The 26,690-nt window shown below is 36.5% G+C and overlaps 2 protein-coding genes across 2 annotated transcripts; one reads left to right on the top strand and one right to left on the bottom strand.

Annotated features, from left to right (window-relative positions):
- The first annotated feature begins 404 nt into the window (after positions 1–404).
- On the top strand, positions 405–12,924 carry LOC127968273 (CREB-regulated transcription coactivator 1). Its single transcript, XM_052569354.1, has 12 exons — positions 405–618; positions 2,061–2,177; positions 3,172–3,299; positions 3,381–3,440; positions 3,540–3,643; positions 4,835–4,940; positions 5,849–6,155; positions 7,588–7,785; positions 7,863–7,946; positions 8,420–8,506; positions 9,182–9,356; positions 10,274–12,924. The coding sequence occupies exons 1-12, from the start codon at positions 409–411 to the stop codon at positions 10,483–10,485; spliced, it is 1,788 nt and encodes a 595-aa protein (XP_052425314.1). The 5' UTR covers positions 405–408; the 3' UTR covers positions 10,486–12,924.
- An 860-nt stretch (positions 12,925–13,784) lies between these two features.
- comp (cartilage oligomeric matrix protein) lies at positions 13,785–26,690 on the bottom strand. Its single transcript, XM_052569353.1, has 19 exons — positions 26,598–26,690; positions 25,101–25,174; positions 24,862–24,913; positions 24,619–24,770; positions 23,622–23,759; positions 23,468–23,542; positions 22,931–23,083; positions 22,754–22,858; positions 22,563–22,670; positions 20,034–20,193; positions 19,685–19,803; positions 19,531–19,583; positions 19,252–19,445; positions 18,271–18,449; positions 18,133–18,181; positions 17,513–17,709; positions 17,252–17,424; positions 17,018–17,157; positions 13,785–14,502 (listed from the first exon to the last, which is right to left on the bottom strand). Exons 1-19 carry the CDS (start codon positions 26,671–26,673, stop codon positions 14,447–14,449), a joined length of 2,253 nt encoding a protein of 750 aa, XP_052425313.1. The 5' UTR covers positions 26,674–26,690; the 3' UTR covers positions 13,785–14,446.

The raw sequence follows: 26,690 nt of genomic DNA, 5'->3' as shown, positions 1-26,690 counted from the left end.
AGTGCATATTTATTTTAATAAAAAATATTAAATCTTAAAATGAATTCGATTTTTAGTATGAACACACCCGTCTTTACGTTATTCCTCTACGTCTTTTTATCATGTTCTATATATTATATATATTGCTGCATGTTATGATGTTTTTATTTTCTTTCTCTCGCCTTGTTTTTGGTTTTTACTGTTTGTATTTTTCTTTGTGCTGTTGATGTTTTTAGCTATTATGTTGTAAAGCACATTGGTCAACTCTGGTTGTGGTATATAATGCTATATGAAATAAAATTGCCAATGGCATAGGCCTAGATTTTGCAGCATGAATAGCAGGTGTCTTCTGTTGACACATGAAGACATTTCATTCAGCTGGTGTGTGTGTGTGTGTGTGTGTGTGCTTTATCAATGAGGTGGACTCCAATGCCCACAACTCTTCCCGTGATGACGCCGCGCAGCGCACAACGCGTCTCACGCAACGCTCTGTGTTTTGGAGAAGAACGGAAGATGGCGACCTCAAACAATCCTCGAAAATTCAGCGAGAAAATCGCCCTGCACAACCAGAAGCAGGCGGAGGAGACGGCGGCGTTTGAGGAGGTCATGAAAGACCTGAGCATCACGCGAGCAGCGCGGGTACGTGTGTCAGAAACAGCGGTTAAACGCGCACACAGCGCAGCTGCTATGTAGGATGTAGCCTGTGTTTGATTTAAGAGCTCCCCTTGTCGCCTGAGAGCCGTGACAAATCGGTGAAGGACGGTTATGATGTCCCGGTGGTCACGCGTAACGGGAGATGCTGAGGATGCTGCTGCAGGACACACGTCATGCACATCTGCACGGAGACCTGCTCCGGCCTTGAATGCATTGTGCTTGCTTTTCGCGCTTTTATTTCTCGTTCTCGTTGTGTGTATAAGAAGCTACTTATTTAATGAAGAAGTGTCATCGCCCGGGGCAAGTTGTCACACGATCTATATCCTATTTTAAATTGATAGTCTTAAGGTTTTGTAATTTGATAAAGTCTTTCCAACTAAGATTATCATGTTTTTGTGAAAGATTTGGGTAAGACAAATACATACAAAAACTAAATCCATTGAAAGCATGCAAAATATATAGCATATATTTATATGCCAACACTGAAAAGAAAATTGTGTAGAAAGAATTGTCATTTAGAAAGTGCTTGTAAATTTCATAAACAATTATCAAAACAACAACAACAAAAAAAAAACAGTGAATTATACATGGAATTTTGACATTTAAAATCATTTTTATATATTTTTTGAAAAACATACTTGAATACTCTGGAAATTTTTGGGGGGTTGTTTTGGTTTAATTTTAGCTAAAATATGAGCTAAAAGTAAAATGTTAAAAACAATTATTTTAATTAAATTTAAAGAGAACTCAGAAAATCAAAAAAATAAAATCTAATTCAATATATTAACAAACTATATAATAGTATATCAATGATTCAAAAATAAGTCTCGATCCATTTAAATATCAGTTCAGGGGAAATTGTTGCATTCATTATAATTAGTCCAATACAGAATTTGTTGTTTGTTTTTTGTATTTTACTTTTACATTATTATTTGGCTTATGTTACTCATTAACTTGCACATTTAGTTTTTCATACAGAGAAAAAAAAAAATCTTCTCAAGTCTGTGTCAATGAACATTGGTCAGCATATTTTAAGTGAGCTGTATCTTTTTCCTGCATGGGAAAAATCAATAAATCAGTCAATCATAAAAATAATAAAATATAGACGAATGATAAAAATAAACTACAGTAACCCTTACAAAAAATAATATGAGGACAATGCTTAGGCAATTTGCTCCAGCCTCTGTTTTCACCTTTTTACTACAAGGCTATTCGTCTGTTCCTTGGTGTTGAACATATTATATATGTTAGAGTGCGTCACGTAAGTCGAGACCCATGTTTTGCTACTTTTTATTAACTCTCACTGGTCTGCTTTTCCCATTCTTCACATGATAAAGTGATTTACTCCACGGTATCTGGTTTAGGTTTCATTCATGCATTCATTACGTCATTCACTGCTGCTTTTCACGCACTGTTATTTTGCACAGCTGCAGTTACAGAAGACCCAGTATTTGCAACTAGGCCAGAATCGAGCTCAGTGCTATGGAGGGTCACTGCCCAATGTCAATCAGATTGGAAATAGCAACACTGACCTCCCTTTTCAGGTGAGACCTCAGAAACTTCATAAGTTTAAAAATTCCGTCGTGCACACTATGCTGTAACTTTATGAATGGATTTCCCTTCAGATGATCTAATCACAGTTTCATAACATCACGCTCACAGTGCATTGGATGGGTCATTCCTCATAAGCTGCGTTCACGTTTACCATTGCTCAGTGAAATTTTGTGGGCAAATTCCATTCATTTCAAAAGGCAAAATAGTTCTCCATGCAGATTTTGCTCATCTTCAAGTTGGTCATGCAGGCAAAAAATGGTCTATTTAACATGTGACCACACTTTTATAAAATACCTTTTCAAATTTGTAACTTGAAAGAAAATATTGAAATTTAAAATTGAATTGAAAAGACACTTTTACTCTAAATTATAACTAGTTTACCTATTACCTATATTGAGCCTATCAGAGTGGACATAAAAGCTAAGTTATAGCTTATGAGAAGATATGTTTTATGTTTTTATTCTATATATTGTCAAGTGAGTTCTGTAATTGAAAACAAACAGCTTTTAGAGTGGGGCTAATAGTTTTAGTCTGCGCTGTTTTTTTCGTCACTTCTTGCAAGATGTTATTAAGACTTTTGTTAATTAAAGGGATGTTACAAAAACTTAACTGGATGGGAAATTACGTTAAGGACAGAAACATATGGTATTAGCGATATTATCCAAGCCAAAGGCATGTTAAAAAACCCTCAAAACTCATTACTGTTTACTCTTTTTACACTGTTTAGTAGGAATGACCCGGATCAGCTTTTATAGAAAAGTATTAACCAAAGATACACATTTTCACCATAAACCTTTTTTATGAATTAATTAAATGTAACGAAGTTGATGGAAATATGCATCATTTCCTTCTTTATCATTGCTCTTCATTTATGACACAAGGATCTTTCATACTGCTAGTCCATCTTCTGCGCGACGCCGGTTTTGTGCTTTCATTTGCCCAACACTTGTGAAGATCACTTAAACAAATCTGATTCTTTTACAGACGACGGTTTTAGACACCAGTCGGACGTCCCGACATCATGGCCTGGTGGACCGTGTGTATCGTGACAGGAATCGCATCGCTTCTCCGCATCGTAGACCTCTCTCTGTGGACAAGCATGGACGTCAGATATCCTTCAGATTTATTAGAAACAGCCAAGTTTTACGTGTGTGTGTGTGTGTGTGAGACATTGTCCTTAACACTGATTACATCGACAGCTGTCCCTATGGCTCAGTATATCTGTCACCACCTCCCGACACAAGTTGGAGAAGGTAAAGCAGCTTTTCTCGTAACCTAATCAACAACACATGCTCAGAGGTCATAAATCATAGTGTTTTTTTCATGTTCTCACCTCTGCTGGTCTGCTGCAGAACCAACTCTGACTCAGCTCTACACCAGAGCGCTGTGAATCCAGCTCCACAGGACACTTTTGTCGGTGGATCTCAGGAACTGCAGTCGAAAGGAGTAAAAACATGTAAGAATTTGGGTGTTTTTTTTTTCGTTGTTGTTGCTATGCTGCATGAAATTAAAAATCATTTTCATTTCAAATGCATCTTCAGGCCTTTAATATGCAGATGAGTTTGTTTCTTAATCAAAACAGTTTTTGAGAAATGTAGGATTGCATCACTTGCTCACCAATGGATGCTCTGCAGTGAATGGGTGCCGTCAGAATGAGAGTCCAAACAGCTGATAAAAACACCACAATAATCCACAAGTAACCCACACAACTTCAGTTCATCAGTTAACTTCTTGTGAAACAAAAAGCTGTGTGTTTGTAAGAAACAAATCTATCAATACGTTTTGAACCAAATAATTTCAGACTAAAATACTCTAAAATCCTCTATCCACAATATTGCTTTTTCCAGTAAAAAAGTCTCACCTGAATCAGGAGAGAAATATGCACATATCATACAATTTTTTTTACAAGTAAAAACACTTTTTTTGATGTTAGAGAACAACAGGGGACTGATGTTTTTCACTGGAGGAAGCGTCATTAAGGATTTTGGCCAAAAGCGACGGCTTAAAAGTTTAATGACGCCTTAATGATGAAGCTGTTTATCACATATTAATTGATGGACTGGAGCAGTGTTATTTACTTGCAATGTTTTAATCAGCTGTTTGCACTCTCATTCCGACGGCACCCATTCACTGCAGAGGATCTACTGGTGAACAAGTGATGCAATGCTACATTTTCCAAAATTGTTAGCATGAAGAAACAAACTGGCCTGGGGATAAGAACATTTTCATTTTAGGGGTGAAAGGTTCCTTTAACAAAAGTATTTATTTTTGTCTGCCAAAAGTCATGATGTGGTTCAAATTACATGCAGAAACATGCAAAAAAAAAAAACCTGTGAAGGTCAATAAGTTTCTTAAAATATCAGATCATTTGAAATTTTATGTTGTAAAATGTCATATTAGTGACTCCTCAAAACATAAGGATATGTACTCTATGAATTAATATTGAAATTATGGTGTAAGGAAAATTAGTGATTACATCATATGACAAAACCAACATGGATATATAGAGAACCTGTCTGAAAACTTGGCATGTGTTATAATTTCATTTTTTTAAATTGTCATTGACCTACATGTATTTGTGACATGTTTTATTCTCATGTACTGTGACCTGGTAGGAGTTGATCCATATCTCCCTCTCTTTCTGCAGTGCTGTTGCTCACCCCTCCAGATACAGAGGACACTGAGTCAGAGATGGACAAAGACGAGCCCAAAACATCTCTGCATTCAGAGTCCTGTGACGTTCCTGGGATTAAGTGAGTTTATTATGACAAAAAAAAAAATGTTCCCCATGTGCTGGAAGTCATTCAACACTTCACGTTTGAATGAGCATGAGTAGAGACAATGAAGAGTGGCTGCAATTTTAGATCCTAAATTGATACCCACCATGTGCCAAATTGAGCTAAAATGGTCTGAAGGAAAATTAAATGATAAAATATAGTTTGGGTATATAATTAACCAATGTAACTGCAACATTACATGGCTTTCTTTGAACTATATGAATGAAAGTCTGACTTATAACTGACAGATTCAGACATTATTTTAGATATTATTATTTTAATCACATTAGTGAACATGAAAAAAGTGACTTTTCCACATTTACTAATACATTATAAAAATCAAAAGTTGCATCTGTTGATATTGTTTAATGGACTTGACAACATTAACTAATGGGACTTTATTATAAATTGCTACTAAAATGTTTATGACTGGTATTATGACAGAATATAGAAATTGACTATAGAAATTTTTTATTAAAAAAAGTTTGAATTTTTTTTTTTGCATTGTGCATTAAATGATACATCATTTTAGTTTTAAAAGTATATCGATTTTATACTTTCTTAAAGCAGTATAATTTGAATTGAAATGATATTCTGATTTAAATGTAACTATTATTGCATGTAAAGTTTTTATATATATTGTTCAAATATTATTATATTATTATATTTCAATTTAGTTTTTATTTCAATTTATGTGCAACATTATTTTGTTTTATAGTTATATATCTTAATTTCAAAACAACTGTGTTATATAAATCTAACTTTAACCTTAACCTCAGAATGATTTATGTAAAATATATTTTCTTTTCTTTTAAGCAATTTATATATTTACTCATTGTGTCTCTCTTAGAATTGTTGCATCATATTCTGTTTGATATTTCCAGCATATTTCCATCTCCTGATCAAGAAATGAGTAGCTCTTTGATGCCAGCTGCTCACAGCACCGGTGGCTCCTTACCAGATCTGACAAACATCCAGTTCCCTCCTCCTCTCCCCACCCCACTGGACCCAGATGACCCCATTACCTTCCCTACATCCAGCTCCAGCAGTACCACCAACCTGACACACCTGGGCATCAGTGCTGCCAGTCACATCCCTCCCTCCTCTCCCGCCCCCTCGCCCAATATCAGCCCACAGCTGCCCTCTACCACACTGCCACCTGCTGTCTCCCCCCAGATACCCATCGCACAGGTAAGTCTCCATCCTGCCCAAACAGCACGGCTTGTGTTTGAATTCAGAATATGTGTGATTACAGGATCATCATTTCATTTGTAGCAATCAATGAGGTCCCAAGAAAGTATATTCTAATATTTAAATTAGGGTGCACCAATGTATTGGTCAGTAATCAGTATGGCTTATGAAAGCAGTTATCTGCAGTTTTAGCCTGCAGAAGTGCTTCATAATTGCATTCTCATTAATTTGATTGATTTGTGTATTATTATGATTAATTATTAATTAATTTGAATGTTTTTGTAAGTTTGTTGAGTGTTTTTGTCATTTTTTTATGTGTCTAAATAGTTATACATTTTTATTTAAATTTGAGTTTTAGTTATTTTAGTGTTTCAAGTCAAACTGAATGACATTTAGAAATGTTTCCTTTGCAACAAAGATCTTTTAATTTCTTATTTCAGTTAATGCTTATTTTATTTTAGCCCCTTAACTGTCACCCCCATTTTTTAAATAAAAAATTGCTGTAATTTATGAACACTTTGGAATATAAACCTAAGGTTGGTCACTTTTTAAAGAATAAAAATTAGTAGATTTTGGCAAAAGTGGAATTTCTTCAAAAAAATTTAAGTTTCAAAAAGTTATAGAGGTAACACTTTAGAATAAGGTTCCATTAGTTAATGTTAGTTAACTACTTTCGTTAACATGAACTAAGCAAGAACAATCCTTCTACAGCATTTATAAGTCTTAGTTCATGTTAATTTCAACATTTACTAATGCATTATTTAAATCAAAAGTTGTGCTTGTTAACATTAGTTAATGCACTGTGAATTACCATGAACTAACAATGAATAACTGTATTTTCATTAACTAACATTAACGAAGATGAATAAATACAGTAATAAATGTATTATTCATTGTTTGTTCATGTTAATTAATACATTAACTAACATTAACTAATGGAACCTTATTCTAAAGTGTTACCGTTATAGAATTTAAATGTACTGTAAATAAAATGCGCTATATTAATTTTATTTTATTTTATTTATTGTAAATATTTTACATAACAGGTTTTACTCTAAAATTGGTATAAAATTAAAGCCTTGTGTCTAAATAAGTTATGTTACAAATTTGAAGTTGATATGAAAAAAATTTAGGTTCCTGTGAGATTTTATTTAGGGCGTCATACCACACACAGCCACTGGGAGTCATCAAAAATATTTTGAATTTTGCTTAATGAATTTTTCTCTAGATTTCTCTGTGAATTGTACTTGTATATCAAAATAACCACCAAATATGAAATTCTGACACTCAGACCTTTCCAATGATATGTTTGTTGCCATGAGTATAAAGAAGTTTTGATTCTTAAAGTATAACTATAAAAACCCTGGATAACTGACAGTGAATTAGTGTAAGTATGCGAGTAGAAATATTCTCTGGTCTGTTGTTGTCATAGTCGATCACGATGGACAGTCTGTCTCTGGAGCAGCAGTTGTCTCAGTATTCACTGCTGAGTTTACTGAACGACCTGCAGAAACAGCCACACAGCTTCCCTCAGAACATTCGGCTCATACGCCTCCCGCCTCTCACCGTAAGCTCCGCCCCCAACACCACCAGCCAATCGCAGACAGCTACAAGCGCAACTGCCAGTTCGGTATGTTTTTCTTCTGCTGTACAGTTTATTTCAGGTTAATATGGTTTATTCAAACATGTATCTCTTTCTCCCAACAGTACCGTCAGACCGGCTCTTCAACCAATCAGTCACCCACATCTCCAGTGTCCAATCAGGGCTTCTCACCTGGCGGTTCACCACAAGTAAGCATAACACTTCTATGGTTTCATTCTTAATTTTTTATAATTTTTTTTGTAATTTCTTGGCATCTCAGAGTGCACTTCTTTCTGCATTGCCGCCTATTTCAGTAAACTCACTTTGTAGTTTAGAAAAAAATTATTTTCTCTTATGCTCACCAAGAATGAATTTAATTGATTAAAAAAGAACTGATATCTGCTTTAAAATGTTAAAATTATTATGTATTTTTGTGACTTCAGTCATCATTTTTACATGTTCTTCAGAAATCATTCTAATATGCTGATTTGCTGCTTAAGAAACAATATCTTATTTTCCTTGCTGAAATATTTCTTTTTTTCTTTTTCTTTTTTAAAAAAGAACAGCATTAATTTGAAATAGACATCATTTTAACAACATAAATGTCTTTACTTTTGATCAATTAAATGTGTCCTATAATTCTCACACTCAGATGTTTTGATCATAATGTGGGTCTTTACAGCATATTCAGGGTGTCGGAAGCATCTTTGGAGATTCATTTTATGATCAGCAGCTTCCATCCAGACAGACCAATGCCCTCTCAAACCAGGTACATGTGCTCCATTACAAATCACTCTTTAAATGTAGTTTTTTTAATCAGAAAAAAATGCTTTTTTTTTTTTTTTTTTTTTTTACAAGAGGTTACCATGTGAAAATCAAGCTTGACTTACTTCTCACTGACTATTCAAATGAACACGTTCAATAATACACATAACACAGCTGGACACATAATGCTGATGTAGATCATAAATGATATTATGCGGTTCAGCTCAAATACATCATTTAAAAGCATACATAATAGAATTAATCAATTAGTTCATTTATTATTATTATTATTATAATGCATATAGTAATATTTCTTTATTGATTTTATTTTTATAATTGGATGAAATTATATTAACAATAATAAATACATGAAAAGTTGCTCTGTTGTATTTTTAAGAAATAATTGGAATTTCTTTATTTATTTAATTTAATGTATAGCCTGAATGCACTACAAATCGCTTTGGATAAAAGCAGCTTCTAAATGCATAAATGTAAAATGTAAACGTAAATAATGCACATACGGTTTCATGGCCCATTTGTATGAATTAATTAATGAATTAATAAATAAATATATATGTATGCATGTACAACATGTTACAATTGTATAATATGTAAAACAAATAGTTTATTTCATTTATTGTTTAAATGACTTTACAACTCTCTCATGCTGATGGTGAAGCTGGAGCAGTTCAACATGAACATGATGGAGAATCCGGGCGGCTCTAGTCACTGTTCAACGCTGAACTACACACAAGCAGCCATGATGGGTCTAACCGGGAGCCACAGCGGTCAGCAGGACGCACAGCAGCTCGGTTACACTAGCCATGGCAATATCCCCAACATCATTCTCACAGGTAATGTGTGCCTTCCGCTTAAACATCAACTTCTCTATGCAAATGTCTTTCCAAGAGAGGTCAGAGAGGTGCATTTATAATTGCATTTATATTTATCTACACCTGTGCCTTGTTAATCATTCCAGCTGGATTTCATTTAAATTTCTAGTTTGTTCAGTGAAATCAGCTTTTGCAAAGTAACGTGTCTTGGGGCAACCAATAATTCCAATCACTAATATTTCCAGTGCTTTTTCAGGGTTTCCCAAGCACTTTTATAAGTAATGTATTGAAATGACTGCTTTTTGGTTGACATTTTATTGCTTTAGCTGAGCTCTCGTGCATCTATATAATAATGGTAGTTTTATGTAGCCAGTTTTATTAATGTTTATCTGTAACTAGTTATATTTTAATTGCACTTAGATAACATGAGCAACACTTCACTAGCTAGCAGCTATCATAACCAGATGTCACTTTGCTTTAAAGGGTTAGCAAAATTCAGTTATTAATTACTCACCATCACATCATTCCAAACCCACAAGATATTCATTTATATTCAAAACACAAATTAAGATATTTTTGATGAAATCCGAGAGCTCTCAGACCCTCCATAGACGACAACAACACAACTGCCATGATCAATGCAAAGAAACATAGCAAGGACATCAGTAAAATAGTCCATGTGACGTCAGCGGTTCAACTGTAAGAGTACAAAGCCACGAGAATATACTCTGTGTGCAAAGAAAACAAAAAATAACCTCCTACAATGCATAACATTTATTTTTTCTAGTTACATTACTTTTATTAAGTAACCAAAATAGTTAAAATATTGATTACATTTCAAATAAGGTAACTTGTAATTACATTTGAAAAGAAACCTTCCCAACACTGGTTCCCAGGAATAAGCATTTGAGCTGACAGTTGGATTTGTCTCACATTAGTGACGGGAGAATCTCCGCCGAGTCTCTCCAAAGACCTCACCAGCTCGCTGGCCAGCGTTGGTGACGTCAGCTTTGACGCGGACTCTCAGTTCCCATTGGACGAGTTGAAGATCGACCCCTTGACACTGGACGGACTGCACATGCTCAACGACCCGGACATGGTTCTCGCCGACCCGGCCACGGAGGACACGTTCCGCATGGATCGACTGTGAATGCACTTCGAAGCCAGACGTTACTCTGCATGGCCTCTCTGTTCACCATCTGGTCAGTGGCCATCCATGTCCCCCCAAACACCCACATAACAGCATGCTGCCAACCCGCTGGAGCCCAGGGGCCGGTGGAGGCGGCGGCTTTCAGGGTTTGGGGGGCGGTGAAGGTGGAAGTGCTGTATCCACACTGGATAGTTCCCAATGCGCAATACCATCAACTCTCTTCACGTATTCATGTTTTGGCGAGTCGCCAATGCATGGTTTCTATTTATTCCTTTTTGGTTGTTTATCCTTACGATTTCATGGATCATCCTATGTTTATATTCGTATTTACATAATAAGCAAATTGCCAAATTTCATCTATTTTTTTAAGGTTTACGTAACTATGCCATCTGTGTAATGATGCGTGTTAAATCGACATATTTATTTATTATAATTATTTTTTTAATTCTAGATATAAATATATATTATTTAATCATATTTATGTAAGGAGCACTACTCCCCCAGATTGTGTATCAAGGGTTTAAAGGAGCGTTGCTCATCGTACGCCGGAAGGCATCAAGTTAGCTTTTACAAAATAGCTTCCATGACGATTCGTTTTGCTGGCTTTTTTTGGTATCATCCAAACATCTCAAGTTGTCACGATTGGTCTCATTCTTTCAGTATCCGTTTTCTTGCAGGAGGACAGCAGTGTCTAAATAGAAATGTGACCCATCTTTCGGTGTTTTTGTGGACTGTCGCGTGACTTTCTGTATGCATATGTTATTTATTCAAATTGAAGGTCTTATGGCTGAAATGTACGCTTCAACGGTGGTCGGTAAATATGTGACCTTCGAGCTGCTGCAGAAACCTGCTGAACACTTCACTGTGAGAGGACCTGATTTTGCCTTACATGAACAAAATGCTGTTTTTAACTGTTAATGTGTTTTTCTAATCGTCTCTGAAGTGTTCTCCTCTCGATATTCTTGTTTTAACAATACCATTTTGTTTAGTATTGAGTGCTGTATAGTTTGTACTTGTACTGCCAAACTTAACTCGAGGTTCTGTTGTCAAAATGATGTCAGTCATCTGGCTTGGGGTGAGTAATGCTCCTTATTCTGTGCTGTTTACGGGAGTTTGTGTTTGTCATTCCCATGTGTATGTTCAAGCCCTGTCGCACCTTGATCAAGCTATAGGAAGGAATTAAGGAATCACTCATTTACAATTCAGTGACACAGTTATGATCTCTATATACAGTGGGGTCCAAAAAACCTGGAATGAAAAGTATTAAAAACAACGAAGCAAAGGGGATGAAAAGAAAGATATATTAGCATTCAAATGTGAATTTTGAGATTTATTTTGTCAAACTGGTGCATTGATAATTTTAGAGGCTTTTTTCTACTATGGAATAAAGAGAAAAAAACAAACAAACAGTGAATTTTGACTTAATCTCACATTTTTTATCATGCAGTTATTTGTTTAGAATCTCATAATTGTGACTTATTATAAAAAAAAAAAAAAAAAAAATTTGCAAGATGTTATCTTACAATTGCAATATGTAAACATGATCCTGTGAGAAAAAGTCAAAATCATGAGATAAAAAAGTCGCAATTACCTTTATTATTATTATTTGTATTTTTTTATTTAATTTTTTTTTTTGTGGAAGAAAAAAAAACAGAATTGCAAGACAAACTCAGAATTTAGAGAATAAAAGTTAAGTGTGAGATAAAAAGTCACTTTTTTTTTTTTTGGACCCCACTGTATCTAACTTGTCAGTCTGAAAACAACATGTTTATAATACAGGTAATGAAGAGAAAATTTAAGTTTTTGGCAATTGAACAAGATGTTTTCTGCTAAAGTTTTAGTAATTTCGGATCAGCCAGATACATTTTGGTCATCTGTGTCTTTTTAAGGGAAATAATAACTCTTAAAACTGTGCAAATCCAATTTGTGATTCCTATGCAATCTAAACGAATTAATCAGCCAACAGTCTGGAATATTTCTGGTTGCATATAAAGAGCATATTTAGGGCTGAGAAATAGGGATTGGCTCAGATGGTGAATACACTAGTTGGTTTAGATGTATCAAAAACTGCAATACTCGCTTTAGTTTTCCTTTTTCAAACTGTGCCATTCAGTTTTCATATGTTTACCATGAGCGCGTTTCTCTCCTGAAAATAGTGTACATAATGCTTAGCACTGGAATATGACGACTGCATGTCAAAATGAGAAAAACCTTTAGAATGAGGTCTTCGTTAGCTTTTTGGTATGAAGTCTTCATTAGCCTGGCTTATTCCAGTAAAAAGATTCACTGCACACAAACCAATGTAGACCCCCGAGACACTGTGCATGTATTAGTTAATGCTAGTGGTGTCATTTTACCACATCTATGATCATGTTTAGAAACAGAATGTATTTATGGGGCTCCGTGTTATGATTGCATTACACCAAAAGACCTGCTTGACGATGCTTGACCAAAGCACTATCGTTTTTTCTCCTGATCTGTTACGATGCTAGTTTTTCTGTTCGTTTTCAGTCACGGTAGCATTTTTTTTTCCACTCCTCACAATCGTAGCATGTTTGATATCTTCAGTTGGCTCATTCCCCCACCCTGTCGATTTGCTCGGCCCTTGCATCTTGGGTTTCCCTCTGAAATCCAGTCAGAAATCTCAAAGATACGGCAGCTTTCATACTGATGTGTGTGCATTTCTTCTAAATCTTCTGGCTGCTGCTTCTGGAAACTTCAGCTGAAACTTGGACTGTTTTACCTTCTGAAAATGCAGACTGTTCGACCCTGTACATGCGCCCTTCCCCCCACCCCAGTTTATCGTGAAGGTGTTCTTTGTGAACCGTTTTCTGTATTGCACTGATAATTCAGAGGGAAAACAATTCTGGAAGCGTATATATATATGTGTGACTTCCTAATGCAAACCGATAAAAGGGCTCAATCTGTTTGTTGCTTTAACCTGTGAAACATTAGGAGATGTGCCCAGACTGCATGCATTTATTGGACAAGTAATAATTGTTGATGCACATGCAGCATGCAGGAGCGGTTTTAGCTAACAGCACTTAACCTACATTTGTGTCCTAATTATATTTGTGAGAGCAAACCCCCTTTATCTTAAATTCCCCTTTAAGCCTTAATAGAACTGCTGAGCAGTTAGTGACCATGTCCGTACCATTAAAACTAACAAGGACGTAGCTGACTAGATGGGATGTATTTCTTGATAAACGTATCGATAGTGACCCATAGGATAGAGCTGAGCAGTATGACAACCCTTCCCCTTAAATCATAGCATTAGCATAAACTAAGTGCCATCTACGTTCTGTAAAGATGATATATTTTTATTTCGCCACCTGTCATCTCACTTAAGGCAGGTTTAATAAGTATTAAAAGACACTGTAAACCAAGCGCTCGTGAGAGTGTTAGGTTACAGAATGTGCATCAAATCTTTGTGATCTCTCATGTCGTGAGCATAAACAGTGCTCGCTCTTTATTGGAGTTGGCGGTATATTAGGATATATAATTTGTGGTTGTCTAGAGCTTTTATTGGGTTGGATCTATCCAGACGCCCAGTTCTATAGTCGTTGTGCTGGTGTGGTCATCTTTGTCTCCTATTTGTGGTAACTGATTGTAGAAGGAACTGATTTCGTCTTTGTCGTTTTGCTGGTCCTTTTCCTTTCTCATAAAAAAAAAAACAATGCAGAATATGGATGTGCATGATGTCTCAGCTGCATATATCAGAGCCTTCTTGTTATATCATTTATATTTTGTAATCTGTATTTCTGTACGTGTTTTTAAAATACATATATATTTAAATTCTCAGTGCTAATGCAGTGTCATCCATTTATGTCAGTCATTAGGGGGTTATGAGGAAAGCTCTACTGCTGTTCACAAAAATGGAGTGTAAAATATGACACACGCAACAGAAATATACAACTCGCATTCATTAATATTATAAAAAGAAGAACTGTTGAGTTTGAGTTCAAAAAAGCTGGATCTGCTGGCTTCTGAATGTCTCGAAGTCCTCAGGGATTGTATCTGGATAAAAAAAAAAGAACAAATATAATACAGATGATTTGTTCGTTCTCTCCTCAGATGTGACTGTGAATTTTGTATGCTCGTAATATATTTAATTTAGATTAAAGACAAAAATGAGCAGGTCCAGATGAGGTGATTCTGCGCTGACTTCAAGAGAAAATCTCTTTATTATTTATAAGAAAGAAAATCTATTGGCAAGTGGACCTTGAAAAGCAAGGCCACTGAAAAAGATGGATTGTGAAATTATTATGACACTTTCTGTCATAAATTTGGAATAACATGCTCCAGTGACTCATGCTAAAAGACCTGGAATGTGCGTCAATAAAGCAGAATATAAATAGAATTTCCATTTCATAATAACTTGTTTTCAACAGATCTGGGAGTACTATACTCCTATTGGCAGCTTGAAGTACACTATATGAACAAAACTACTGGGACACCTGACCATTACGCCATCAAGGAGTGTTTCATTCTAAAAACATATTCTGCCTGCGTCCCGATTAACCTACTTACACCATGTCCTCTTTTTGTGATGAAGTACAGACTTTTGAGTATGTAAGCAGAATAGTATAGCTTTGGGTTTTTAACATATGTCTGCATAATGATGCATTTAAAAGTTAAGAAACAAACATCATTATAAAAGTTCACAATGTTGCTGCAGATTAAATATATAATGTGGATAACAAAAAGAATACTTTTTCGTCAGGTCAGACTTTGATTATTTATCACACAAACCCCTTTCTCTACCTGTCCACGCTTCTCGCATATACACCATGTTTGTAGTTTTTTTTATGCGTGTTTGTAGTTCTAATCAAATCTTTGTCAAACACGCAATGTGTTGCTGGCAATATTAGCCGTTAGAGTATGCATCGATATGCACCTCGAATTCTATCCGGAAGTATAGTAGAACATCGGGAAATCTTTGGCATACTTATTTCAACACTAGGATTTGGGGTACAATGTTTCTATTTTTGAATACTATTTAGGATAGATCGTATGCATATTGGGACACAGAAACAGTCAATATGTGACTCTGGACCACAAAACCAGTCATAAGGCTAAATTTTCTAAATTGAGATTTATACATCATATGAAAGCTGAATAAATAAGCTTTGCTCAATATCTTAGTATGCTAAAAAAAAATCAAGATTTCTATAGTGGCCAAGAGAGCTCAATGCGCTGCAATTTAAGAAAACATGCAAATTGAAAAAACACCAAATGCAAATTAACAAATGCGCTGCAAATAGCACTGACCACAATGGAAATGTTTCAAGGAGACCCCAAAAGTGTCGGACCCAGCTGGGATTTGCTTATCGTGCAGTGGCTACAGGTCAGTGGAGTTTAACTGAAAGGAGAGTTTTTTTTTTTTTAAACACCCTGATTGCATGATTCCTTTATATTTTGGATATTATTAGTCTAAATAAGCTGAATAATTAAGCTGAATAAACGTTACTTAAGATGGCTAACTTTAATATACTCAGCTAAATATAATTTAAAGGTTAATGAAAATAAATTTGCAATGCTTCATTAATTGTTTCTTAATGTGCATGTGTTGTTAGGATTTGCAGCGTTTCTTAATTTGCATGTGTTGTGAGATTTTGTAGCACGTTTCGTTATATGCCTGTGTTGTGATGATTTGATGACTTGTTTTTTTCATTTGCTGGTGTTTTTTCAATTTGCATGTGTTTTCTTAAGTTGCAGCGTGTTGAGCTCTCTCGGCCACCGTAGATTTCCCTTCAATGGACATAAGCAGCCTAGTCCAACCCCTAAAACATGGCCACCAAACTTAACAGTCAACTCAGTGTAGTCTGTGACATTCCCCTGGCATCAGCCAAACCCAGACTCACCAAGTGTGATTCATCCCTCCTCATCACAGAACAGGCTTTCTCTGCTCCAGAGTCCAGTGGTGGTGTGTTTTACACCACTCTATCTGATGCTTGGTGATTTGATGCTTGCATGCAGCTGCTCTGCCATTGAGATCCGTTACATTAAGCTCCCACCACACAGTTTTTGTGGTGAGTTTGTAATTCTTCAGCTGTGGAAGCAGCATATGCACTCGTTGACCCTGCTCTGCAACTTCACATGGTTTTCTTCTTCATGGCTGAGTTTCTGTCTTTGCTAAATGCTTCGACTTTCCAATATTACCACTTACAGTTGACCGTGGAATATCTAGCAGGGGCGATATTTCACAAACTGGCTTATCACAATGGTGGCATACCAACCTTGAATTTACTGAGATCTTCAGAATGACCCATTTTTTTTCCACAAATGTTTGTAAAAACAGACTGCATAGCTAGGTGATTCATTTCATACAGTACATCTGTGGAAATGGGTCTGATTGAAACAGTATGTCTCCCAATACTTTTGCCCATATAGTGTATTTTCAAATGAGCCAAAATAAATGAAAACACAAGCGGCCGAGGATGTGTAGAACTTGTTGACATTGTGAACGTGTGAATGTTGGGAGTGTTTCCATTTTTAATGTATGAAAATGTGTTTCATTAAAAGAACTGACCGTTGCATCTGTAGCGTAGGTTGGCCCAGATAATGTTCTCCTGGGAGAAGCAAAATACTCCCAGTCTGCCTCCTCTCATGGTTGTGTCGATGATGATTCCTGTGTCTGCTACCATTTTCTGACCTTCATAGAACCGTACCCTGTATGCAAGAAATGCAGAGTGTTTACTTAAACATGCATAGAAAAATATTGCTATGACTGAATGATCTGCAGATGAAATCAATCTGATTCTACCTGATGTAGCCTTCCTGGGGTCTGTGCTGCAGGAACCAGCGGTAGGAGGTCTTGTCTTTCCAGCCAACGTTTCTGGAATCTTTCCACAAGAGTTTCACCTGGTTTGTCGAGTCACCTGTGTGCCAGAGTGAATTCCGCAGGTATTCTCCAGGTCCCGTGTCAGATTTCACTGCCTACCAACAAAATACAGAAACAAGGACCATATTCAACATATAAAAATAAATAAGTTGTTACTCTGTAATTAAAGAAACCAGATCACACCTTCAGCTGGATGCCAGGCTCAGCTACAGCTCGGAAAGGATTGGCTTGCCAATATATCTGCTCCACTTGCTTCCACATCACCACATAGAAGCTCGAGCTGTCCTGATAGCCAAAGATAAAGCCTGCGTAGTCATCATCCGTCTCAGTATTCACATGAAACGTCCCTTCAAAGTCCACACCATTGAATGCTGTGTAGCCTGTAACCAGAAGGAAATATTTAGCTTTTCTTGTCATAAGCTATGTTTCTGTCACCCTTTTTTATGCACATTTTGAAGTATCACATTAGAAACGAATAAATTAATTAATTTTGATGCTCACTTGAAGTGATTTTTGGTATGTGGGATAAAGGTCTAATGCGAATAATGAGAGATGGAAGTCCATTCGCATTATAAAAAAATAATGTAACTGTGCTTTGGGATAGCATAACCTGACAAGTACTAAAATGCTAAATAAAAAAAATACTGAAGTACTAGTCAAAATTCTTCTGCATAATTGCCTCCCAGAACTGTCTTACAGGACTGCGTTCCCAAAAACGCTTTTGCACTCTTGGATGGAAACATATGTTTTATGCAATATTAATTTTGCGCACATTCACAACTTTGAATGGAATAGTCCTTTACCTACAGCCAGTCCAGGATCACTGTTCATGGTCTGAACAATCTCTCTTCCCTGTTAAAAAAAGATGAGGATTGCTTGGTAAAGTTTATACTGTGAGAACTTTAACAAAATCTGCATGAGGCAGAAAGAAGCGGACGGACCTGATTGAGCACCACCCAGTTTGGATCGATCTGCGCATCTCCTTCTGGATCCAGAACCACAGTCTGATAGGTTCTGAAGTCAGTGAGTGTCACCTCACTGTTCTCGGGACAAACGTCAATGATGTCACTGTATGTGTCATTGTCAAAGTCATTCTCACAAACGTTGCCAATCCCATCACCTGTAAATCAAAATTGAAGAAAATTAAGCGGATGACTGATTTGACAAGTCAACAAGAACAGAAAATTATTAAAGATCAGTTTCCACGCTGAAAAGAACAAATTAGATCCAATTTCCATGCTGGTTAGGAGTTGGTCAAGCTGGTTGATCAAGTCTTCTCAGTTAAACTAGTTAAAGCTGCAGTAGGTAACTTTTGTAAAAATATATTTTTTACATATTTGTTAAACCTGTCATTATGTCCTGACAGTAGAATATGAGACAGATAATCTGTGAAAAATCAAACTCCTCTGGCTCCTCCCAGTGTCCTATTGCCATTTGCAAAAAATACATTGCTCCCGGTAAGAAACAACCAATCAGAGCTGCGGTCCGTAACTTTGTTCGTGTTCAAAATGTAAAAAAATGTATATAATAAGCGAGTACACCATGAATCCATTTTCCAAACCGTGTTTTTAGCTTGTCCTGAATCACTAGGGTGCACCTATAATAAGTGTTTATATTCTGACTATTTTAGATTGCTTCGGGGATACCGCGGCGGAGTAACCCAGTACCTTTGTGATTCTTCATAGACATAAACAGAGGGAAGTAGTTCCGGCTACGATGTTCTTCCGCCAGTCGCAAGCAGTTCTGTTTATTAACCGCTAGAGCGTCAAAAGTTCCCTACTGCAGCTTTAAGAAGCCTGGTGGGGACACCAGAATTCCATATTCCAAATCACTTCATGAGCTAGTCTTTAGAAAAGGACATCATTTTATTAAGAATAATGATATTAATATCAACAGTTTGATGTTAAGCAAGGTTTCCTGACCATCTAAGTCTTCCTGCAGTGGGTTTGGAACCAGACGACAGTTGTCCGGACCGGGTGGAAGGAGATCGGGAATGCCATCGTTATCATCATCATCATCACATTCATCTCCAATCCCATCCTTGTCTGTGTCGAGCTGGGAGCTGTTGATAACTGCAGGACAGTTGTCTCGAGAGTCCTGATGCCCATCTCCATCACTGATGATAGAACCAAAGCATCAGATTTAATGCACTCATTATGGGGTGTGACCAATGAAAGAGATTAAGTGGAGTGATGTAATACCTGTCTTTGTTGGTGTCACAAGGATCGCCAATCAAGTCATTATCCACATCCATCTGTGACAGAAAGAAAGAGAATTATAGTTTACGTAATGGCTTAATTTCTATACTTCCATCACCTTCAGAATTAGAGATCGTATGGTGTAAGAGGATCAGACCTGATCAGGGTTGCGGACGTAGGGACAGCTGTCACATGCATCACCAACATTATCACCGTCTCTATCTTTCTGGTCACGGTTTGGCACCTTTTTGCAATTATCTTTATCGTTTTTGATTCCTGGAAAGCAAAACAAAACATTTCAGTTTGACAAATGCAAATAGTCATATTACCCTAACTTGGCATTACGTTAAGTCAGGCTTTTTTCAAATACGTGGAATCATTGGCGTTTAGTACATATGTGATATTGTGGATTCTGTCCTTGTGTGTGTAATTGTATGTTTCTTTATTGGACTGAGTGTGTCCTTAATACATTTTGATGATGATGAAGGAAACATCTGAAGACTTACCATCCCCATCAATGTCATCATCACATTCATCACCCTGACCATCGCTATCGGTGTCTTTCTGGTCATTGTTTTTTACCAGACGGCAATTATCACAAGCATCTCCATAATCATCCTGATCGATGTTCTTCTGATTGACGTTGGGGACGAGCACACAGTTGTCCTATCAGAGAAGTAATCGGTTAGAATATCATGAGTACAGACACGATTAACCGGTAGAAATTTGTCAACCGTAGAGATTTTGTTTTGATTGAATTGTTTCTATCATGGTTACATGCTCACATCACGTTGCTGTGCCACGTGGTCACGGAAATGTATTGATTACACACGTTTTAAGCATTGCTGTTTAATTAAAAATTATTTTAAGCTGTTGGAATGCAATCCACAATAAAAGAGAACTGGTTTCGCTATATGCGTGCACTTGTCAGAGAGGCGACTGCACAACACAGTATTGAACAGTTTGCCACTTTATAGGCCTTGAACCATTGAATACACAGTTGTGTGTCAAAATGTCCATCTCTGCAAGCATCCTTGTAAACACAATAATTTAGGTCTTAAGCGAAAGCAAACAGCTGAGAAAAATAAAAACATGTGTAACAATATATTGGATCTGGGCAGCTCTTAAAGTGACAGCAGTCTGATTTCTGGCTGTGTGTCATTCATGTTAAAGAGCCAGTAAGATGAAAATTCTAAGCTTCCTATCACTGTTTATAAGTCCTGTACAATAGGTTTAAATCCATCCAAGGTTAAAAAACATTGTCATTTTGTCAAAATATCATTTTAAAATTACCTCAAATCTCAGAGATCCCTAAACGGTTCGCGCGAAGCTGTTCAAAAGATTCAGTTTCCTTAAACCCCACCTTTCGGTAGCATACTGTGTTCTGATTGGTCAACTAACATAGTTTTGATTGGTTGTTCCGCACACAACTTCATGGTAAACAATGCGTTAGCATCTGTTTGGGGTGAATTATGTCTTATTCCTCTCACCGCGAAGCAAACAGTAAAATAAAAAACTTGAACAGTCTCACTGCTTTTTCTGACGTGAAAAACGGGCATCGCGTTGTTTTCATATGGATTACTTTATCACAGAATATCTGTTTTCGGCAGCACTTGTTTAGTTTTAAAGTAGACATATCAAACTTTCTATAGATATCTCTCTCATGTCTCTTCGTTGAGTATTCACGGAGTAACACTTCATTTTAATGACGTGTTTGTACATGACGATCAGCGCAGACAGCACACATACTGATAAGACGCTCGGGAGAAAACAGACACATAACTTCATAATCACATTTCTCATTGTGATTCGGAGATGCTTGTTGGTCTAAATAAAGTTGGTAATGAACCATCTTTTATGGCCAAATGCTTTGAAAATCCCGCTGTACTCACCGAGATTAGAAAAGCAGTCATCAGTGAAATGTTATGAACACAACAAAAGGGATTTGTTGCACTGCTCTGGTATTGTGGTAAAAATGAATTTTAGTCATTGGTTCTTCTGATCTTCATTCTTTGGCAGTGAAAATAAAACAAACTTGCCTTTACAATTAAAAACACACTGTCTCCTCGACATGATGCTCTCACACCAACCAGAGCGTCTGTGTGTGTGTGTGTGGGGGGGGTGGGGCAGGTCAGAGTTCAGTTTCTCCCAAGACGGTGGGCGGAGATTATTATGCAAAGTGTTCCTAGTGACATACATAGAGATGGGCAAAAGATTTGAAATCTATAACGACTTGTTTCAGCGATTCAGAGTCGACTCCTTACTTTAGAAGCCAATAACTTTATAAATCGTGTACTTTTTGGTTTAATTATTTGCACATTGTTTACACTGATGGACAGCTACATCATACACTGTAATACAGGTCATTTTTGATTTCCCATCTGTGTGGCTCTTTAAAGATTTAAACCTATTGTACAGGACTTATAAACAGTGATAGGAAGCTTAGAATGTTCATCTTACTGGCTCTTTAATCAAACAGCAAAAGACAGAATATCTCTCTCTACGTGGCTTGACCAAATCACTTTTGTAACTTCAATAAGAAGACATATATATTTAATGTACACAGTGAAGAATATGCAGTGATTTTATTCATTTGATTACTTTATACAATGTATGTATGAAGCATTTCTTAATTATTTGTTCTACTCAGTATTTTTTTCCCTATGACTTGTAATTAGTTTCTTACTCTTATGTAATCGCCGACTGTATACTTGTTTTAAGTGATTTTTTACATATTTTTTTTTTATTTAGGCTAGTATCTAGTATTAGTTTTTTTGTGATATTGACACGGATGACAAAAATTAGGAAATTTCTATGGTATCAGAAATGTTGATATCTTAAAGACCTTATTCAAAGCAAAAATATATTTATTGTGATACATATTTCCCCCCATACATATCGTATGTAGAGAAGAAAAGCAAAAGGAGTTGAGTCTCCATTGCACTTCACATTCAGGATTTTGACTTATTGACAGGACTTTTATATGGTGATATTATAACACTGCCTTTAATTAAGGAGATGTTGTGACCTCTGACCTCTGTGTTTAGGATCCCATCTCCATCTGCATCATCATCACATGCATCACCGATGTTATCATTGTCTGCGTCCTCTTGGCCAGAGTTTGGAACGGTGAGGCAGTTGTCCTAGAAAACCATTTTACTGAGATCTCACCACTGAGATAATGTTTTAGTATTTTTTAATTGTAATACTTGCTTTTGTATTTTACCTTTGCGCAGTTTCTTTCCAAGCATTCCAGTTTTTCATCAGGGAAGCCATCAATATCAGTATCCGTTCCACATACGTATCCATTCCCAGCCCATCCAACTCCACACTAAAGCAGATTGTACTGTATTAGTTTGTTCACGTGTTTCATGTGTGAATTACTGTATGGTCATTAACTTACTGCGCATTCAATCTGTCCATCACGGTGAACAATGCATTCTGCACTGGCATGGCAAGGATTGGGCTGACCATTACCACAGGCCCGCTCAGCTTTGCAGCCTTTCACCTGATCCCCAACAAAACCGGTCTTGCAGTGGCCACAGCGAAAAGAGCCCTGCCATGGACACACAATGACTCACGTAAACAAAGAGAATGGAAAGAATGAGAATCCAACTGACAAATATAAATCTATTTCTCAAAATCGATCTTTTTGTTATCTTACACAATTATGTTCACAGTTTTAAGGATAAGTGCATATAATGCAAGCTGCCCATATTAGCATCTGCATAAGTCTGAAGGCAGATTTTAAGTTAAATTAACTGTTTTTATTCAGTTATAAAAGTCATTTTAGGCTAAGTTAAAAATAGCTCTTGAAGTAATTAACTACTGGCAGAAGTCCCTTTTTACAGTTTACCAGACAAACCTATTTTTTTGGTTTGTGAACCAGAACAGATGGTGCTCTGGGTCTGCGACTAACAGAGCATAATGCATCACTCACTGGTGTGTTGATACAGTTGGAGTTCGCCACACAGCCTCCATTTGAGTTCTCACACTCATTAATGTCTTTGCACACCTGCACATAAGAATTTACGTTAGATTTCAAACGTTTTATCCATTGTTTGAATTAAATGATTCCCATTTAAAAACGATACCTGTTTATTGGCAGATGCATAGGCAAGTCCAACCCCCTGCACCTGGGGGCCCATGTACCCAGCAGGACAGGGGCCACAGCGAAAACCAGGTGACGTGTTGATGCATCTCACCCCCATGTGACATGGAATTACAGCACACTGTACACAGCAAAAAAACAATAGAGAACAAAATTCTTAGTTCACAGAAAAGTACAAATTATTTTTCTGGATACCCCCTGACACATTACGTCTTGTCGGCTCTGATCTGTCTTATTATAATAAAGAAAAAAATCTGATTGGAATTAATGAGATTCATGTTTTAAATATAAAATATAGAATATAGAAATATGACATGTTGAAAAAAATGCAATTATACTTTACCTATGAAACTAAAACTGGCAGTTGGTGGCACCTAGTCACTGTCTTAATAAAATAATCATTTATTGGTTCATTCAAATGATTTATTAAATTTTTTTCAGGAACGAAGCAAGTTACTATTCTTTTTTTTTAATGGGTCATTGAATCATTGACTCATCTGATTCACTCAAAAAATGCTGAATCATCAACGAAACACCACTATGTTCTTCAGAGACACAACAGTTCTGCTGTTCAAAAGTCAAAATTCAAAAGACAATATTGTGCCTAAAATGTACTTCACTTAAAATGTTTATTAACTTAAACATTTCTAATTTATTTTGTGTTATACACCATTGGATCAAATATTAAACATTGATCATCTTAAAAAGGGGACTTTTCCACTTGATTCCACTTTTATTTAGGCAGGATTGCTCCATCATATTTGGGCATTGCACTTTCTCCCATTCATAGTAACAGGAGTGCATCATCTTGGTTTATCTTAAATCTTTGATAATGTTAACTTTCATTGCTCCCTTTGCCAAGTGCTTTCCAAACAGCTTCAATATGAGACACTATTTCCCTGCTCCCTTCAAGGGCTCTTCCCGTCGGAGTGAGCAGGTCATAGGAATTCACCCTAATTCCTCTCAGACTGCCCACGCACCTCATCAACATCTGTACAGTGAGATCCATTTCCTGTCATGCCCTCCGGACACGGACCACACTTCGCACCGCTGGGAGTCATTATGCATTCCACACCAGGATGGCAGGGGTTGGGAACACATGACGGCTCTATAGGATCCACTATTCTCATGCCTAGCGGGACACGAGAGACAAAATATGCAACTTTTAGCAGATACACTCTCAATTATGAATCTAATGCAATCATAAACTTAGAATTCCTCACCACAGGCTTCACACTCCATAACTGTGTTCTTCAGGAAAACAATTTCCTGTATCTAAAAAGCAAAGAGTTCGGTAAAAAGTACATAGTACTAAAAATGTTCTTTAGGTCTTTAACAGGCTGGAATGTTATGAAAATATATTTATGTGTGGGTGGATATAGAAGTTTTATACAAAGATATTTTACCCTAAAACATGCAATGACATCTTCTTTCATATTTTTGAGTATTTTAGATGATTTACCTGTTGTTTCAGCAGTTCTTTGATTTCAGCAAGCTCCTGGTTTGTGCCTTTAATCTGTTTGATAATCTCTCCATCTGTAGATCACAAAGATGATCACCCTGAGTTCCCCTCACCGTTTACTTCAAGTCAATAATTTCAGCAATAATGCATTGATATTCACTCTGTTTACAACTATCTAATGGCTTAGAATACAGCATGAGCTTCTTTATGATACTTTTACAGTTTTTGGAACCTTTCTTCTTATGCAGAAGAAAAACAGAGTGAATGTTATTTTTGGGGTGAACTTTCCCTTTAAGACTGTATGAACTGTAAACTACATACAAGCAACAGGTCAGTTTCATGATTAATGCATATAAAACTAAGCTCAAAGTGTAATGACTTTTCCTGCAGGCCCTGTGGATGATTTTTCAGCATCTGGCCTTATATCAGTCATTAATTTGTCACTTCCATTGTTAATGTTGTGGGTTTGTGAATAGCAAAGCCCAGTCCAAGTCTGTTGCCATTGCAACGGCTAATGTTGGATCCTGTTTTCTGTGTTTAGGCATGACCATAACATGTAATCCAAACAGCATGCTTCATTTTGATTAATCTCATGGGTGAACATGCTGTTATGACAGCAGATAAACTCCTGCAGTTCTGATTTATGAAGCTGGTTTCATGAGCCACAGGAGTAACAACACTAGAATTATCAAATCAACCTGAGTGCATTTCTTTCTTAGCTCCACAGCTGCGGTTAAGGTCCCAGAAAGGCTCCCATTTAACTTTTCCCCACTAATGATTTCAAATTAAATAAAAAAATAGATTAAAAATCTAAATGTACTGTAATAGAAGAGGCTTCTGTCAGAGGTTCCCCTCCCAGAGGGCAGTCCAGACAAAAAGAAAGGAAGTGTGCTCTTTCCATTAGCGGCATCAGTGTTTTCCATATGCATTCCATAAGCTCAGTTTATCAGTTATTCGTCTTGCCTGGTGGGCCACTTAAAATCTTGGTCTTTATACTGCAACTGCATAGAACGTAAATGTTCTCTTCATCAGTGTTATGTGTTTAAAATCATATAAAATCTGCCCGCATCTTACACGTCAAACAGTTTCTTAAGATTCTTAGCTTAAACCTTTCTAAGAGCTTTGTAAAAAAAAAATATTAGAATAAAAATCAACTTGTTCATTAAGAAAGGGGCAAACATTAAATATAAATATTTTCATCTGGAACAATATTGCAGTGCACTTTAAGAGACTTGTTGTAGTTTGACCAATAATAATCAGTATCAGTGTATATTGTATCCTTTCAGTAAAGCACATTCTAGTGAAGATGTTAATAAACTTAATAAAAAAAAAGTCCTGGATATGTAAAAGATATAACAAAAATCAGTCATTTCATGGTCACCTCAAGAGAAGTAATAGAAGTTCATTGTGCAAAAAGTGTGCAAACATATATTAAATATATATTCAATATATATGAATGTGTTACTCTTTCACTGTAAGTGTCAAGAGTCAACTCACCTCTGGATACTCCTTGAGCAGAAACCAGAGCGGCGTGCAGACAAAAGCTGCAGCTGAACAGGAGAGTCCACGGCATGCTGAGTGAGGGGAGAG

The sequence above is a fragment of the Carassius gibelio genome, chromosome B11, assembly GCF_023724105.1.
Source record: "Carassius gibelio isolate Cgi1373 ecotype wild population from Czech Republic chromosome B11, carGib1.2-hapl.c, whole genome shotgun sequence".
NCBI lineage: Eukaryota > Metazoa > Chordata > Actinopteri > Cypriniformes > Cyprinidae > Carassius > Carassius gibelio.
Note: the sequence above shows the minus strand (reverse complement) of the source record. Positions and strands in the feature narration are given on the sequence as shown.